The 13,781-nt window shown below is 40.5% G+C and overlaps 1 protein-coding gene across 5 annotated transcripts in view; it reads left to right on the plus strand.

The window, feature by feature from the left end:
- The window catches only part of LOC136863422 (32 kDa beta-galactoside-binding lectin), a 297,029-nt gene that overhangs the window by 49,771 nt on the left and 233,477 nt on the right, over positions 1–13,781 (plus strand). For all 5 annotated transcript variants that reach the window (XM_067139833.2, XM_067139832.2, XM_067139831.2 and 2 more), the window contains exon 2: positions 12,581–12,667. In XM_067139833.2, coding sequence (XP_066995934.2) covers positions 12,585–12,667 — 83 coding nt within the window. In that variant the 5' untranslated portion in view covers positions 12,581–12,584. The remainder of the gene's footprint in view (positions 1–12,580; positions 12,668–13,781) is intronic.

Genomic DNA, 13,781 nt, shown 5'->3' on the forward strand with positions numbered 1-13,781 from the left:
TGTTTAAAAAAAGACTGCAATACTAGATAAACAACTAATAGGTAACCTGCTACCTGGGTGACTGGCCTAAGTCGGTGGATAAACATGGGTTGAAGGGAAGCGTGAGTCACGCGCACCTCACCCCTCATGCAGTCATTGCAAGAACCTGCTGTCCGAATTCGTGAATTTTGAGACTCATTAGAATGTTTACTTTAGCTACCAGTTTGCAGTCGTGAGTTTTGATACTATTTGTAACTAATTATAGCCCGTGAGTTTTGAGACTCGTGAGTTTTGAGACGTAACCGAAGCTAGGACACCTGAAGGAATTGGTAGTAGTTACGGGTTTGGGTAACAGTTTCACAGGATTGGTAGTCTTATGACGTTTACGTTCTCTGCGCTGCTTCGCGCCTGCAGCATTCGGAAAACATGAAAAATGGAAGCCATGCTAGGCGGGATCTCTCCCGTCCTATTGTACTTAGCAACTACATCCGAGAGACTAGGCAGTATATTAATATTCGAGGCAGCCAAGAGAGCCGACTGGCCCGAATTTCCAATGTTTACTCGCGGAGCCGTGGGAGGTAAGGGCGGAAAATCATTTCCACCACCTCCCGGTGGCGGGGAGCTAGCCATCATGCACTACGGCACTATCAGGCAGGCACACCAACAAGCAATCAAGCAAGCGATGAGCACTTACCCAGATATATGCAGGGAAGAAGCCAAAAGGATTCATTAGATCCAGTTCAGCACTTCACTGTATATAAATTAGCACCTTGGAACCCACACAAGCTCACACACAGTCACAAAGACGGGAAGAATAGAACAGCACGTCCGCAGTCAATACCAGATTGTTCTCGAATAAAAAATGGCTGTATATCATATCACGAACGCTGCCTCGCTCTCTATATATAGGAAAACCCTGGCCTTGGAGTAGCCAATCAGAATGCATGAGTCCGCCCATCCCCTCCTAGGTTCACCAATCACAACTCCAACTTTAGTCGCGAACTTAACCTACATTCTCGAATACGCGATCGCGAACCTTCCATTTCCAGAACAGTCAGAAAATACGTTCTAGAATCCCTAACCAACAAAAGGCAACACACCCTGTTCAAAAATTTATGTAACAAAAGTTTCTGGATACTTCCAGTAAATATAGAACTGAATACTACTATTTACAAATACATATGTTACAAATATTACACAGTACAGGTTAGGTCATTACAAATAAAACATTATATCATACTTTACAAATAAAGTCTTCAAAAAACACTTTCCACTTCCACTACATGTTAACCTGTGACATCTTCCTCCCCCCCCGAAAGTCGAGCCACGCTCGACCGTTAACATAAACAATTTTAAAATCTCAGGTGATAGTTTACATAATACAAACAGGGTTTTTCAAAACTAGATGCTCAAACACAAAGAAAAAAGAATCATGCAAATATCTCCTACAGGTACAGAGATATAATGTTTTAAATATCCTTAAAAATGCCCAGTCCAGAACGTTTGTCAGGGATATTAAGGCCCAGACTGGAATGGGTTAAGAAATCCAAAAGAATTGAATGTCGGATTGGGGATACAAAGCTGGAACAGGTAGTATTTAGGATGTTTGTTTTCGCAGGATGGTAATATAGTAAGATAGATTGAATGAAGTTGCAGCAAAGCTATTGCATTGAGCTCAAAGTTGCAGCCAACAGTATTCTGTAAGAAGGAAGCCAGCTCCCGGACGAAACTATCATTACCCTGGTCTGTTTTCAGACCAACTTTGTTTTACGGGAGTGAAAGCTGGGTTGACTCAGATATCTTATAAGTTAGAAGTAATAGACATGAGAGTATTGAGAATGATTGCTGGTAAAAACAGGAGGGAACAATGGCAGGAAGGTACTCCGAATGAGGAGATAAAGGCTAATTTAATAATAAACTTGGTGAATGAAGCTGTACGCATAAACCGGCTTCTGTGGTGCGGCCGTGAGATGAATGGAGGAGGATAGGTTACCAAAGAGAATAATGGATTCTGTTATGGAGTGTAAGAGAAATGGTAGGGAACCAAGGTGAAGATGGTTAGACTTGGTTTCTTATGATATAGAGGTATTGAACCATACAAGGCACAGAACTAGTTACAAATAGAGGATTGTGGCAGAGTGTAGTAAATTTATTTATTTATTTATTTCATGCCTTCATTTGTGGCGAAGTTAAGGCTCACGGCCCTCTCTTACACTTAACCACATATCTAATAAACTTTATAAAACAGAATAATGAAATAACCACATATCTAATAAACTTTATAAAACGGAATAATGAAATAATGAAATTCACAGGGGCTTGCAGACTGAACGCTGAAATGCATAACGGTCTATAGTGAAGATGTCTGTTATATATGTATACAGGATGAAGCATAATTCACGCACTCGGGCATCGCAGTGCGACTCCTCACATGCCAGCAATAAAAAAATGTCTCTTACAAATTTTCGTCTTGCGAGTATATCCGGTAGAAAACGGACGTTGAAGAGTAGCAATCTGGCAACACTGTAACCATATGTAGGGTAACTACCGCTGTCAGCACGTTCTCGTCGTTCTGTACAGTTGGTGCAGTGGGTAGAGTTTTTGGTTGGCATGCAGGAGGTCGATGGTTCGATCCTGGGTTGAGGCGCATTTTTTATTTGCTAATTTCCATCTGACATTACCTACTGTAATACAGTAAGACACAGTTTCTGAGGTCACATGTATCCTACATTTACAACATTTTGTAACGCTGAAACAACAAATACCTGGTTAGACTAATAAGAAATAGACAGCTGAAACAAATGACCAGTCATAGCACAGAATAACTACACAAACAATATCACTTTCGATATGCTAAAGATGATAGCACAGTACAATAACACAACATCCACTTGTCATTTACATACTACATGTATAATAATAATGTTATTTGTTTCACGTCCCACGAACTACTTTTTAAGGTTTTCAGAGATGCCACCATACTACATGTAATATGATCGCGCAGATGTAGCACATTAGCACTAATACTGTCCATATTAATGACCGCATGACCTTCACAACAGAATACGTTGTCTTCAGAACAACAGATGCTCAAAGCGACCTCCCTGCACGTCCAAACATTGCGCAACCCGCCGGATCATACAGCTCTGGACCCTTCGCAGCATAGCTGTGTCCACAGTAACAAAAGCAGCATGAACACGCGCTACCAATTCTTCCACATTTGTCGGCGGAGTAGAGTACACGTGCTCCTTCAGGTGTCCCCACAGGAAGAAATCTAGGGGAGTTAGGTCAGGTGAACGCGGTGGCCATACAACTGGGCCTCCACGTCTGAGCCATTTCCCTGGAAATGTTCTGTCCAAATACTTTCGTACATTACTTCCAGAGTGTGGAGGCGAACCATCATGATGGAACCATATCCTCTGCCGAACATGTAGTGGAACATCTTCCAGCGCATCAGGCAGATAGTTTGAGAGGAATGCATGATACCTTCCTGCAGTCAACCGGTGAGGCAACATGTAGGGGCCCAGGCACCTGTCGCCCAATATTCCAGCCCAGACATTGATACCAAAGCGAACTTGATATCCACGGTCGCGAGTGACGTGCGGGTTAACCTCACACCAATGGTGGGCATTGTGCAAATTGAAGACACCCTCACGAGTGAATGCTGCTTCATCCGACCATAGTACCGTGTTCACAAAGTCATCGTTGGCTTCCTGTTGTTGTTGGAACCATTCACAGAATTGCACCCACTGATGGCGATCTGCAGGATGCAGGTGTTGCGTGCAAGAATAATGATAGGGGTGCAGCCCATGCTCGTGGAGCACGTTAACGACCATGTGTTGCGAGACACGCAGCTGCCTTCCTACGCTACGTGTACTTCGCTGATGTTCTTGGTGTATGACCTCCAGAATAGCTTCGTCAGTAGCCGGAGTACGGCGAGTCCGTGGACGACCTCTGTCACGTGATGGTGGAAGGAGAGAACCTGACTCCCGAAGGTGCACCTCCAGATGACGAAACACATTTTTATCTGGATGGCGTCGACGAGGATATCTAGCAGCATATTCACGAGCGGAACACCAGCCCGGTTATCAGATGCACCAAGGACCAGAAGCATATCCACATATTTATCGTTTGTGTATGCCATACGTCTGCCACAGTGGTTTAGAAGTTTATAAGACGGACATTCGATAGAATGCCTTTCAAAGCTGACCAATGAAAACGATTGTTTGTCCATTTCTAGGATCGTAGTATGTAAGTTCAAATGGTTTCTAGAGGACCCACTGCAATCGCTGTTGACAATTAAGATGCCAGATACCATACCACCTGGACTACATTTATGAAATAAAAAACATACGCCTCAACCCAGGATCGACCACTTGACCTCCTGCATGCTAACCCAAAACTCTATCCACTGCACCAACTGTACAGTATGACTAACTTCTTCTGGCAGAGGTAGTTACCGTACATGTGGTTACAGTGTTGCCAGATTGCTACTCTTCAACATCGTTTTTTTTGCCGGATATACTTGCAAGACGAAAATTTGTAAGAGACATTTTTTTATTGCTGGCATGTGAGGAGTCACGCTGCGATGCCCGAGTGCGCGAATTATGCTTCACCCTGTATAATACAGTAGTTGGGATTTTGCTCTCATTATGCCTGCAATGTTTATCTGGCAAACTTTGATGCCGGGATGCTGGGCCCTTAGAAGGACCATTAGTATATCTTTGAGGCATTTTGATAAAGATAACCATGAGATTGCAAGGATTATCTTGTTGCCAACATTGTTAGTAAGGTTTTTTCACTTCTTTGAATTTAACAAATCTTCCTGAATCCAAAAATATATAATGCATGTTCCTGCAACAAAAGTGAATTTTAAATGACTATTGGTCTGCCCTTCCCCCTTGGCTGTCAGCTCAAATTACATTACCAGAAGTGACATAGTTTTATCTCTAACTACACTTTTCTCAGGAAACATACGAGTTTGAGCAATCAAATCCGTACACTTGTTTAATTGTCTAAAAGCAAGAAGGAAGTCTTGGAAAGTACGTCTTCCCTGAAATACACTACAAGTGGTATGCCAGGGCCGATGAACTTGGATGTTAGGCCCCTTTAAACAACAAGCAGCATCATCATCATCTGGTATGGCACAAACACCTCCAAATTTTTGAAGGAGAAAATATATGCCTTTTTTTTTTTTTTTGGAACCAATTCTAATTGGGTAGATAACAGTACTTTTTGGATGGATATATAGATACACTGACCTGCACGAAAACTGGAACACTCAATTTCTCGCTCAACTTGCAGATTTGTTTTAAATTTCCCTCTACTTCGAGAGACTGAAATATTATTTTATGATCTAATACCATAATTTAGACATTTAGGAACCTGAAAATGGAAAAAAAAAAAAAACTTTTTCTAAACAATGTAATTGTATTGTTAAAGAAAGACAGAAGTAGCACTTCATGGTTTTCTACACCTCTAGTGAGTTTGAACCTCACTCTTGGCTGACCTGAGGATGGTTTTCCTTGGATTCCCATTTTCCCACCAGTCAAATGCTGGGGCTGTATCCTAATTAAGGCTGTGTTCGCTTCCTTACTACTCCTAGCCCTTTTGTATTCCTTTGTTGCTGTAAGACCTATCTGTGTTGATGTGACAAGGCAAATTGAAAAAAAAAAAAAAAAGAGGAATAATATTAATATTTGTACTGGGGTTTTCATGAAGCTAAGAGGAATAAGAAGCATGAGGGTTGAATGGGTGGACAACAAGAAACAGATTGATACCCAAAACATTGGTAAAATTTGATATATTTCAACTTTCTTCTTCTATTATCTTTATAGGAATATCAAAATCCATTTAATAGACAGAGAAAGATGAAGTCAAGGCCTCGGATATAAAAAAAAAAACTACATTAATGGCAGTAGAATGTGCTACACGTTCTGTGAGCACCATGCTCAATGCACTTTACTAAAGTAAGGACCGGGCGAGTTGGCCGTGCGTGTAGAGGCGCGCGGCTGTGAAGCTTGCATCCGGGAGATAGTAGGTTCGAATCCCACTATCGGCAGCCCTGAAAATGGTTTTCCGTGGTTTCCCATTTTCACACCAGGCAAATGCTGGGGCTGTACCTTAATTAAGGCCACGGCCGCTTCCTTCCAACTCCTAGGCCTTTCCTATCCCATCGTCGCCATAAGACCTATCTGTGTCGGTGCGACGTAAAGCCCATAGCAAAAAAAAAAAAAAAAAAAAACTAAAGTAAGGGATTCATAACCATGCCCCCTAGGGAGCAGAACATTCTAAATGTTTACAGAATTACATAGTTCCTAGTTTTAGGCCGGCCAATATATTACAAACTTGACGTTCTAAAAACTATACACTTAAGAAGCCGTAGCTTACAGTTCATTAGAAAATGGTTCTAAACCCAGTTGTCCATCTGACATGTTTCACTTACACTTACACCGACTATCAAGTCTGCGTGTAACCTTAGGGTGCTCATGTTACTAACTTGAGGAAATAATATACAAAATGGATCAGCAGATAGCAGAAGGCCATGCAAAATTCAGAAGGAACAAGACCCAAATTAAGTTTACATTAATCAAAAGGGAAAGGGAGTCCAAAACCCAGAACTCAGGAATATTTTTTAAGGGTTACCTACTTGGGCATCAGGCCCGAAGATGCAGAGGCTAGTCCATACTAATGGTGACTGAGTAACGAAAAGAGAAATGGCAAAAATTGAAACTTAGAAGGTTCAAAACTGTCACTGTAGCAGCTGAGCACGTACATATAATATTTAGATTTTGTAGTTTTTAGCATATGCGAAATATGCTGAAACTTTTTCAGTGTATGTACCTTCATCTTATATGACCCCTACGAGTGGTTTCTAGCGATTTCGAATAAGCGATAAAATGATAAAATTGGTTCATAATGCGAAATAGTGCTATTTATTCGAAATAGATGCAAAATACCCCGTTTTATGCCAAATAAACATATTTCTTTTTATAAACGATGCATTAAAAAAAAAAAGATATATATGCTGTTGTTTATTTCAGGGGAAAGAATTAATACGGCACCTTAAATCTTTCAGTGTGTGGAATATCTTTCAACGGCCAAAGAGAAGTGCAAAGAACAACCAACCAAACAGCCTAATACATTTTCAAGCACACGTGTTCATTCACTTTGTGTTGACCCTGGATCATAGTCGGTTATTCTTGACATAGGTGTTGAGTACTAGTTCTGTTTTAAAGTAAGGTAGCGATTTATTGTCTGGTATCCATGGGTAGAAGCGAAGTGATGATCAAACAGCGTGCCGAGAGTTACAAATCGGAACTTTTTACGGAAGCGATACATATTGATGTACCAATTTTGCAATCAAATTATGCCTATTTTTAACCTATTTGCTAAACAACGCTAAATTTCAGAAGTATAGATGCTTCGAAATGCTAAATCTTTGATCTTTAAATGCTATGAACCACGAACTATAATAATAATAATAATAATAATAATAATAATAATAATAATAATAATAATAATAATAATAATAATAATAATAATAATAATAATAATTCGTAGTAATAATAATAATAATAATAATGAAATTAAAATAATAATATATGAAATTAAAACCAAGTTATTAACACCAAATAAACGCCATGTTCGCGTTGCAAAAAAACTTTAACCTTTCAAGTGGTAATGATGGAATAAATCGGCATAGCCGCGTTGCTTCCTAAGTGGCCAAGATGGAATATTTCGTCATCACATTTTAAATGTCTTTCGGCGATGGGTGTGACGATTTATTCCGTCATATGATCCGAGATCGCTTTCCTTTATGCGTGTATGTTAGTTTCGAGCTTTGTCTACAGCAGCAGCAGCACACTCCTAAAACCACGTGACCGGGCTAAATGCTTTCGTTCCGTGCACAGCTGGCGGCCAGCCAGGCTGCTGAGAGTGGTAGATAGTGCATTATTGCAGGTGCAAGCGGAGCTCAGAAACATCTGCGAGAAGAAGAACGGTTTGATTTATTATACTGTGACAATTCGGAGAGTGATGTGTCATCTGATAGTGAGACTAATGTTGAAATGTCAGGAGATAGCGAGTGCACTGGTGAAAGCGACTCAAGTGAACGTGATATAGATGTTGATTCCCATAGTGAATGTGAAATATTTGTCCCAAATGAGTAAATTTATAATACCAATATAAATGGTCCGTTATTGGACATTATAAATTTTCCAGCTAACTCATTCCTGGTTGCCAGCGTTTTGCCCCCGTGTGCTAGGTTGGGCTCATCATTTGGTACCTAGCACACCTACCATTTATATTTGTATTATAAATTTACTCATTCGGGACAAATATTTCAGATTCCCCATGGGAATCAACATCTATATCATCTGATGGCCAAGCAGGCATCAAAATTTGGTAGTGAGACAAAGTCTCTCGTAGTGCATTGGCACTGCCGGTGGCTCCAATTAGCCTACGCAGTGGCCTCCACGGTATGCACTAGCCATGCGTCTTGGTAGGTGTGCTAGGTACTAACTGATGAGCCCAACCTAGCACATAGGGCCAAAATGCTGGCAACCAGGAATGAGTTAGGTGGAAAATTTATAATGTCCAATAATGGACCATTTATATTGGTATTATAAATTTACTCATTCGGGACAAATATTTCAGATTCCATATGGGAATCAACATCTATATCATCTGATGGCCAAGCAGGCATCAATTTTTGGTGGTGAGACAGTCTCTCATAGTGCATTGGCACGGCTGGTGGCTCCAATTAGCTTATGCAGTGGGCTCCACGGTATGCACTAGCCATGCTAGGTGTGCTAGGTAGCAACTGATGAGCCCAACCTAGCACACAGGGGCAAAACGCTGGCAACCAGGAATGAGTTAGCTGGAAAATTTATAATGTCCAATAACGGACCATTTATATTGGTATTCAAGTGAACGTTACGGTAGCACTAGCGGTGATATTCTGCTCGATGTATGGATGAAGATAGGATCTGAACGGCCGAGATATGCATTCACGGGGCAATCTGGACTGAATGTACAAATTGAAGACGTAAATAATCCACTAGAATATTTTTAAAATACCTGTCCAATTAAAAGTTTTTCACCGTAAGTTCCCGTTGCTTTCCTCAGTGAGCCAGACTCCTTGCCTTTCGTACTATGATAATTTTTGACAGCTTGATACATATTCTGTACTTTTTAACCTGATAAAAATACTATACTACACAAGAGTATCGCACTATACAGAGGTGCCAACTATTACGGATTGTTACAAGTAATGAAAATCATTTTATTTTCCGTATTGAAAGAATCTCAATAATGATATAAGAGAATTTATTGGACTCCAACCTATTCAATACATTACAGGATGTTAACATTTTTAGTTAAACATCGTTAAAATGGAGACATGTTTCGCCCTCCATGTGGGGCATCATCAGTCATATCAAAGCACCTCTAAATTAAACCAGATGTCTGGATGGAAATTATGAACATAATATGTAAGAAAGAATACATTAAAAAACACGTACAAAGTCCTATCCTAAACGAAATAACAATAGACTAGTTACACATAGTAAAATACGCTAGTGGTTTCTTAATATTAAAATGAGGCCATCATATGCACAGTATAAAAATGAAAGTAATCAAAGTCTATATGATATTGAGTTTGATGGTAGTTCTACGTAGTATATACAAATGTTGGCAAAATAAAACACAATTTATAATTACTGTACACTTATTTATAATTGTTAAAATTGATGAGGTAAAACATTCCAATTTGTCTATTTGTAATTTGGCTCCAACCAAAATAATTCGCCCTAGGATTCATGAGGTAGTCAACTCCGTTGGTCACTCTCTATTTGAATGGAGTGCACAGTGCAAGTGAACAGCTTTTGTTGATTATAAAATGAGGCTGTGCTAAGACAGAGTTAAAACAACACCGGCTTCAAATGAAGATAGTTAAAAACATCATTAGGTTCTTCCTAGTTGACTAAAGGTTTGCGTATATTTTGAACAGTATGATGTAGTTGGGTGAGTTCGGGACATGCAGTAGGTTTTCTGGAATGGAGACTTCCTTCTTTTAAGCTTCTTCAGAAAGTTTTCTCGCTGATGCTTAGCCTTCGGATTTGCTGGAGTCAATTTCGGATTTCACTGGCAGTGTCATTACTGTTACAGAGAACTTGTAGCCGGAGGAACTAATCATCCCTATCTGATGCAACTCTTCTCGGGTGTGATCTTGATCTTGTAGAATAATGTTCATTTTCCCTGTACCTATGTACTGTTCAGGAAATAATGAAAGCCATTGTTTTCAGCATTCGTGCAGTATAACACCCGTTCATTGAGTGATAACACCCCTAAGTGGATGAAGTGCAGTGCTGGATCTCAACTTCTCAAGGTATGAAAGAGATAAGATGGTGAAAATCATAGCGACAGAGTTCTAAACCACCATCAGTGCATTCTCTTACAAAGGCATAACACATATTGTTCCCCCATCAAGATAAATGTTGTTGCATTGGTACTAAGTGGTCATGTGACACCTCACACTGCTGACTGCATGGCCATGGCAGTGAAGTGGTGTATATGTACCAGTCAGATGTATGGAAACAGCGCATCAAGGTGGGTCAATGCAAAGACATGGCAGACTGGCAAATGGGGGGCTATTGTGTTTGATCGTTCTCATGACACATCAGTGAAAGAAGTTATCTTATTTGTTGGTATATCAACACAGACTGTCCAAAGTGTACTAGGAGTGGCATACCAGTAGCAGCCATTAAACATTGCGTAAGAAGTGTGGTCTAAAAAAATATCCTAAATGATAGGGACTAAATTTGAGTCACATGATACATTTAAAACAGCAGGTGAAACTCGGACATCTCCATCACCTTGTCAGTGAAAATTAGTAAATCCTATCATTGTTGCCAGAAAGACCTATCTGTGTTGGTGCGATGTAAAGCAAATTGAATGGTTTCAAACCCAACAGTAATTGCTGCTGTCTGTGAATGAAGGTCCATCTTAACCAGTTTCCAAGCGAACGTTGCGAAAGGAACAGCATGCAATGAACATTTGGAGTCTGGTACCTCATAAGAGGCCAATGCTCACAGCAGCATGGGATGTTGAACATCCTTGAGGGGCAAACACCACCAAATGTGGACAGTAGCCGAGTGGCAGCACATAGTGTGGTCCGAGTTGCAATTTTGCCTGTGTTAAATTATCCGAGGCATCGAGACCATGGACGGTCCAATGAGGCGTTTAACCTACAGTGTTGGAGGGTGAAGTTCAAGCCGAAGTGATGTTTGGTGGGTGGTTTTTTTTTTTTTGCTATGACTTGGTCTCATTCAGTCATCGTGAACATGAACCAGGATGTTTATTTCAACATTCTTGGTAACCAAGTGGTGCCCTTATTTCAACATCTTCATGACGAATATGTTATGGACAATCCCATTTTCCAAGATGACAACAGCTGTGTTCACAGGCCTGCACACATGCTGACACCCAGTCATAGCTCGACTGGCCCACTAAGTCCCAGTCCCACAGAACATATGGGGGACTGTGAAACGCAGACATCCGCATACCTGTGGCTCTACAGGATCTCGTCATCAGCAAGTGGCTAGAAGTGGATATGGCATACCTGCAGAAACTTGTAGATTTCCTTCCTTGCCGAATCAAGGCCTTTATAAAAACAGGAGGTGGAGTTACACAGTATTAGAATAATGTCTCCACCGAACAAGTTGGCCATGCAGTTAGGGAAGCGCAGCTGTGAGCTTGCATTTGGGAGATAGTGGGTTCGAACCCCACTGTTGATTTTCCGTGGTTTCCCATTTTCACACCGGGCTGTACTTAATTAAGGCCTCAGCTGCTTCCTTCCCACTCCTAGCCCTTTCCTATCCTATCATCGCCATGAAGACCTATCTTGTCGGTGTGACATAAAGTAAATTTTTAAAAACCTGTCTGCAGGAAGTGACTTAATATTTTGTTTGGTGAACTTACATCCAGCAATTATACATGAATGGAAATTCTGATGTACAGCAGCTTGTAGTTCTGGAAACAAGATGAGGAAGGAAATAATCATATGAGTACATGAGAAATCTTCAATTTCATTTACAATATAAGAAGCTATTTTCTGAATATGCCTTTGCTGGCAGGACCTAGTGTTTGCAGTGCACTATGTCTTCTGGTATAGGCTAGAGCAATTTTGTTACTTTCATTGATCTGTCTCTGTCTCATCCTTGGCTTTGACAATATGAAAGTGACTGAGGTATGAGCGATGCTAGTAATGCCATTCCTTACGCAGCCAGTCCCTGCCATGAATGGTGTGAAAATGTTGCTCATAGGGTCAGACGGTGCATGCATTTCAGTGGGCTTGGCAGACTGATCTGTAATAGCAACTCTGGCTCGGTGAGGAAAGCAACGGGAATCTACCTCACTCCTCATTTCCCTAGTACGCCTCTTCAGTGATGCCTAGGCCATCTATAACAGCTGATGGCAGAGCTGTTGAGGATCCAACCAGCCTTAGGGCTGAGGACTCAACATACATACACATTTTCTGAATAGACTTGATTACCTTGTAGTTGCTGTTAATTTCTTTTATTGTATTTTTCCCCCTCAGACTGATGGCCATTACTCACTTATCAAAAGGATTCTTGCCAGGATCTCGTCTTATCATAAAAGGCCGTGTGCAGGATGATGCTGACAGGTATGAATCTTATTATAAACTTGAACTAAGTTTCATTTCAAGTAAATGGTAGGATATTACTTTTCCAAAGGCTCCTTAGTAGAACCAGATGATACCTCTCTCTCGACATCATTATTCATAGGTCATTGATTATTCATGTGAAATAATAATACAGTAAAACGTGCTCCAAACAGAACTTGAATAAAGCAGAAACTTGTCCCAGCGTTATAATGTTCTTACTTTTGTATAATGTGGAATATCCTCAATGTGAAAGTGGAAACTTAAAATGAAGGAATTCTTTAAAATCTACTTGTACAGTGCAGAAAATATTAGACCAAGCTCGATAGCTGCAGTCACTTAAGTGCAGCCAGTATCCAGTAATCGGGAGATAGTGGGTTTGAGCCCCACTATCGGCAGCCCTGAAGATGGTTTTCCGTGGTTTCCCATTTTCACACCGGGCAAATGCCGGGGCTGTACCTTAATTAAGGACACGGCCACTTTCTTCCACTTCTTTCTAGGCCTTTCCTATCCCATCGTCGCCATAAGACATATCTGTGTCGGTGTGACGTAAAGCAAATAGAAAAAAAAAGAAGAAGAAGAAAATATTATGAAGTGATATAGTCCTGCATATAATATTTGTGCATGTCAGGTGCTAGTATGATCAATGTCATCGTTTGGACAAAATGATGCATTGTTTGGAGAGCGTGATTATACGGATGGTGGAACAAATGAAGTGCTTAAAAATCCATTGGCGATATCCAACTTGTGTCAAGCAAGAAATTTTCATTGAGAGGCAGAGAATTTCATTCGAAATGATGAACAACATACGACACACCACATTTTCGAATCAACTGCAGCCTTTCTAGCAGTTAGAAAGGCCGAGAAAGAGGAGACGACGGAAGAAGGTGACGAGCAAGAAGACGAAGATCAAAACGAGATCTGAACCCATGAACAGGCCCACAGTGCTTTTGTTACGTATAGCTATTTGCCATTACATCTAACTCTTCCAAACATTTTGAACTAATGTACTCAGCTCGGGACTGCATTCAGAAAGACACAATTAGAATGAAGAGGAAAGAAGTTTCTTTGTTTGATCTGTAGAAGTAAGTTTATTGTTCTGAAGTACTGTATAGAG

The sequence above is a fragment of the Anabrus simplex genome, chromosome 2, assembly GCF_040414725.1.
Source record: "Anabrus simplex isolate iqAnaSimp1 chromosome 2, ASM4041472v1, whole genome shotgun sequence".
Lineage (NCBI taxonomy): Eukaryota > Metazoa > Arthropoda > Insecta > Orthoptera > Tettigoniidae > Anabrus > Anabrus simplex.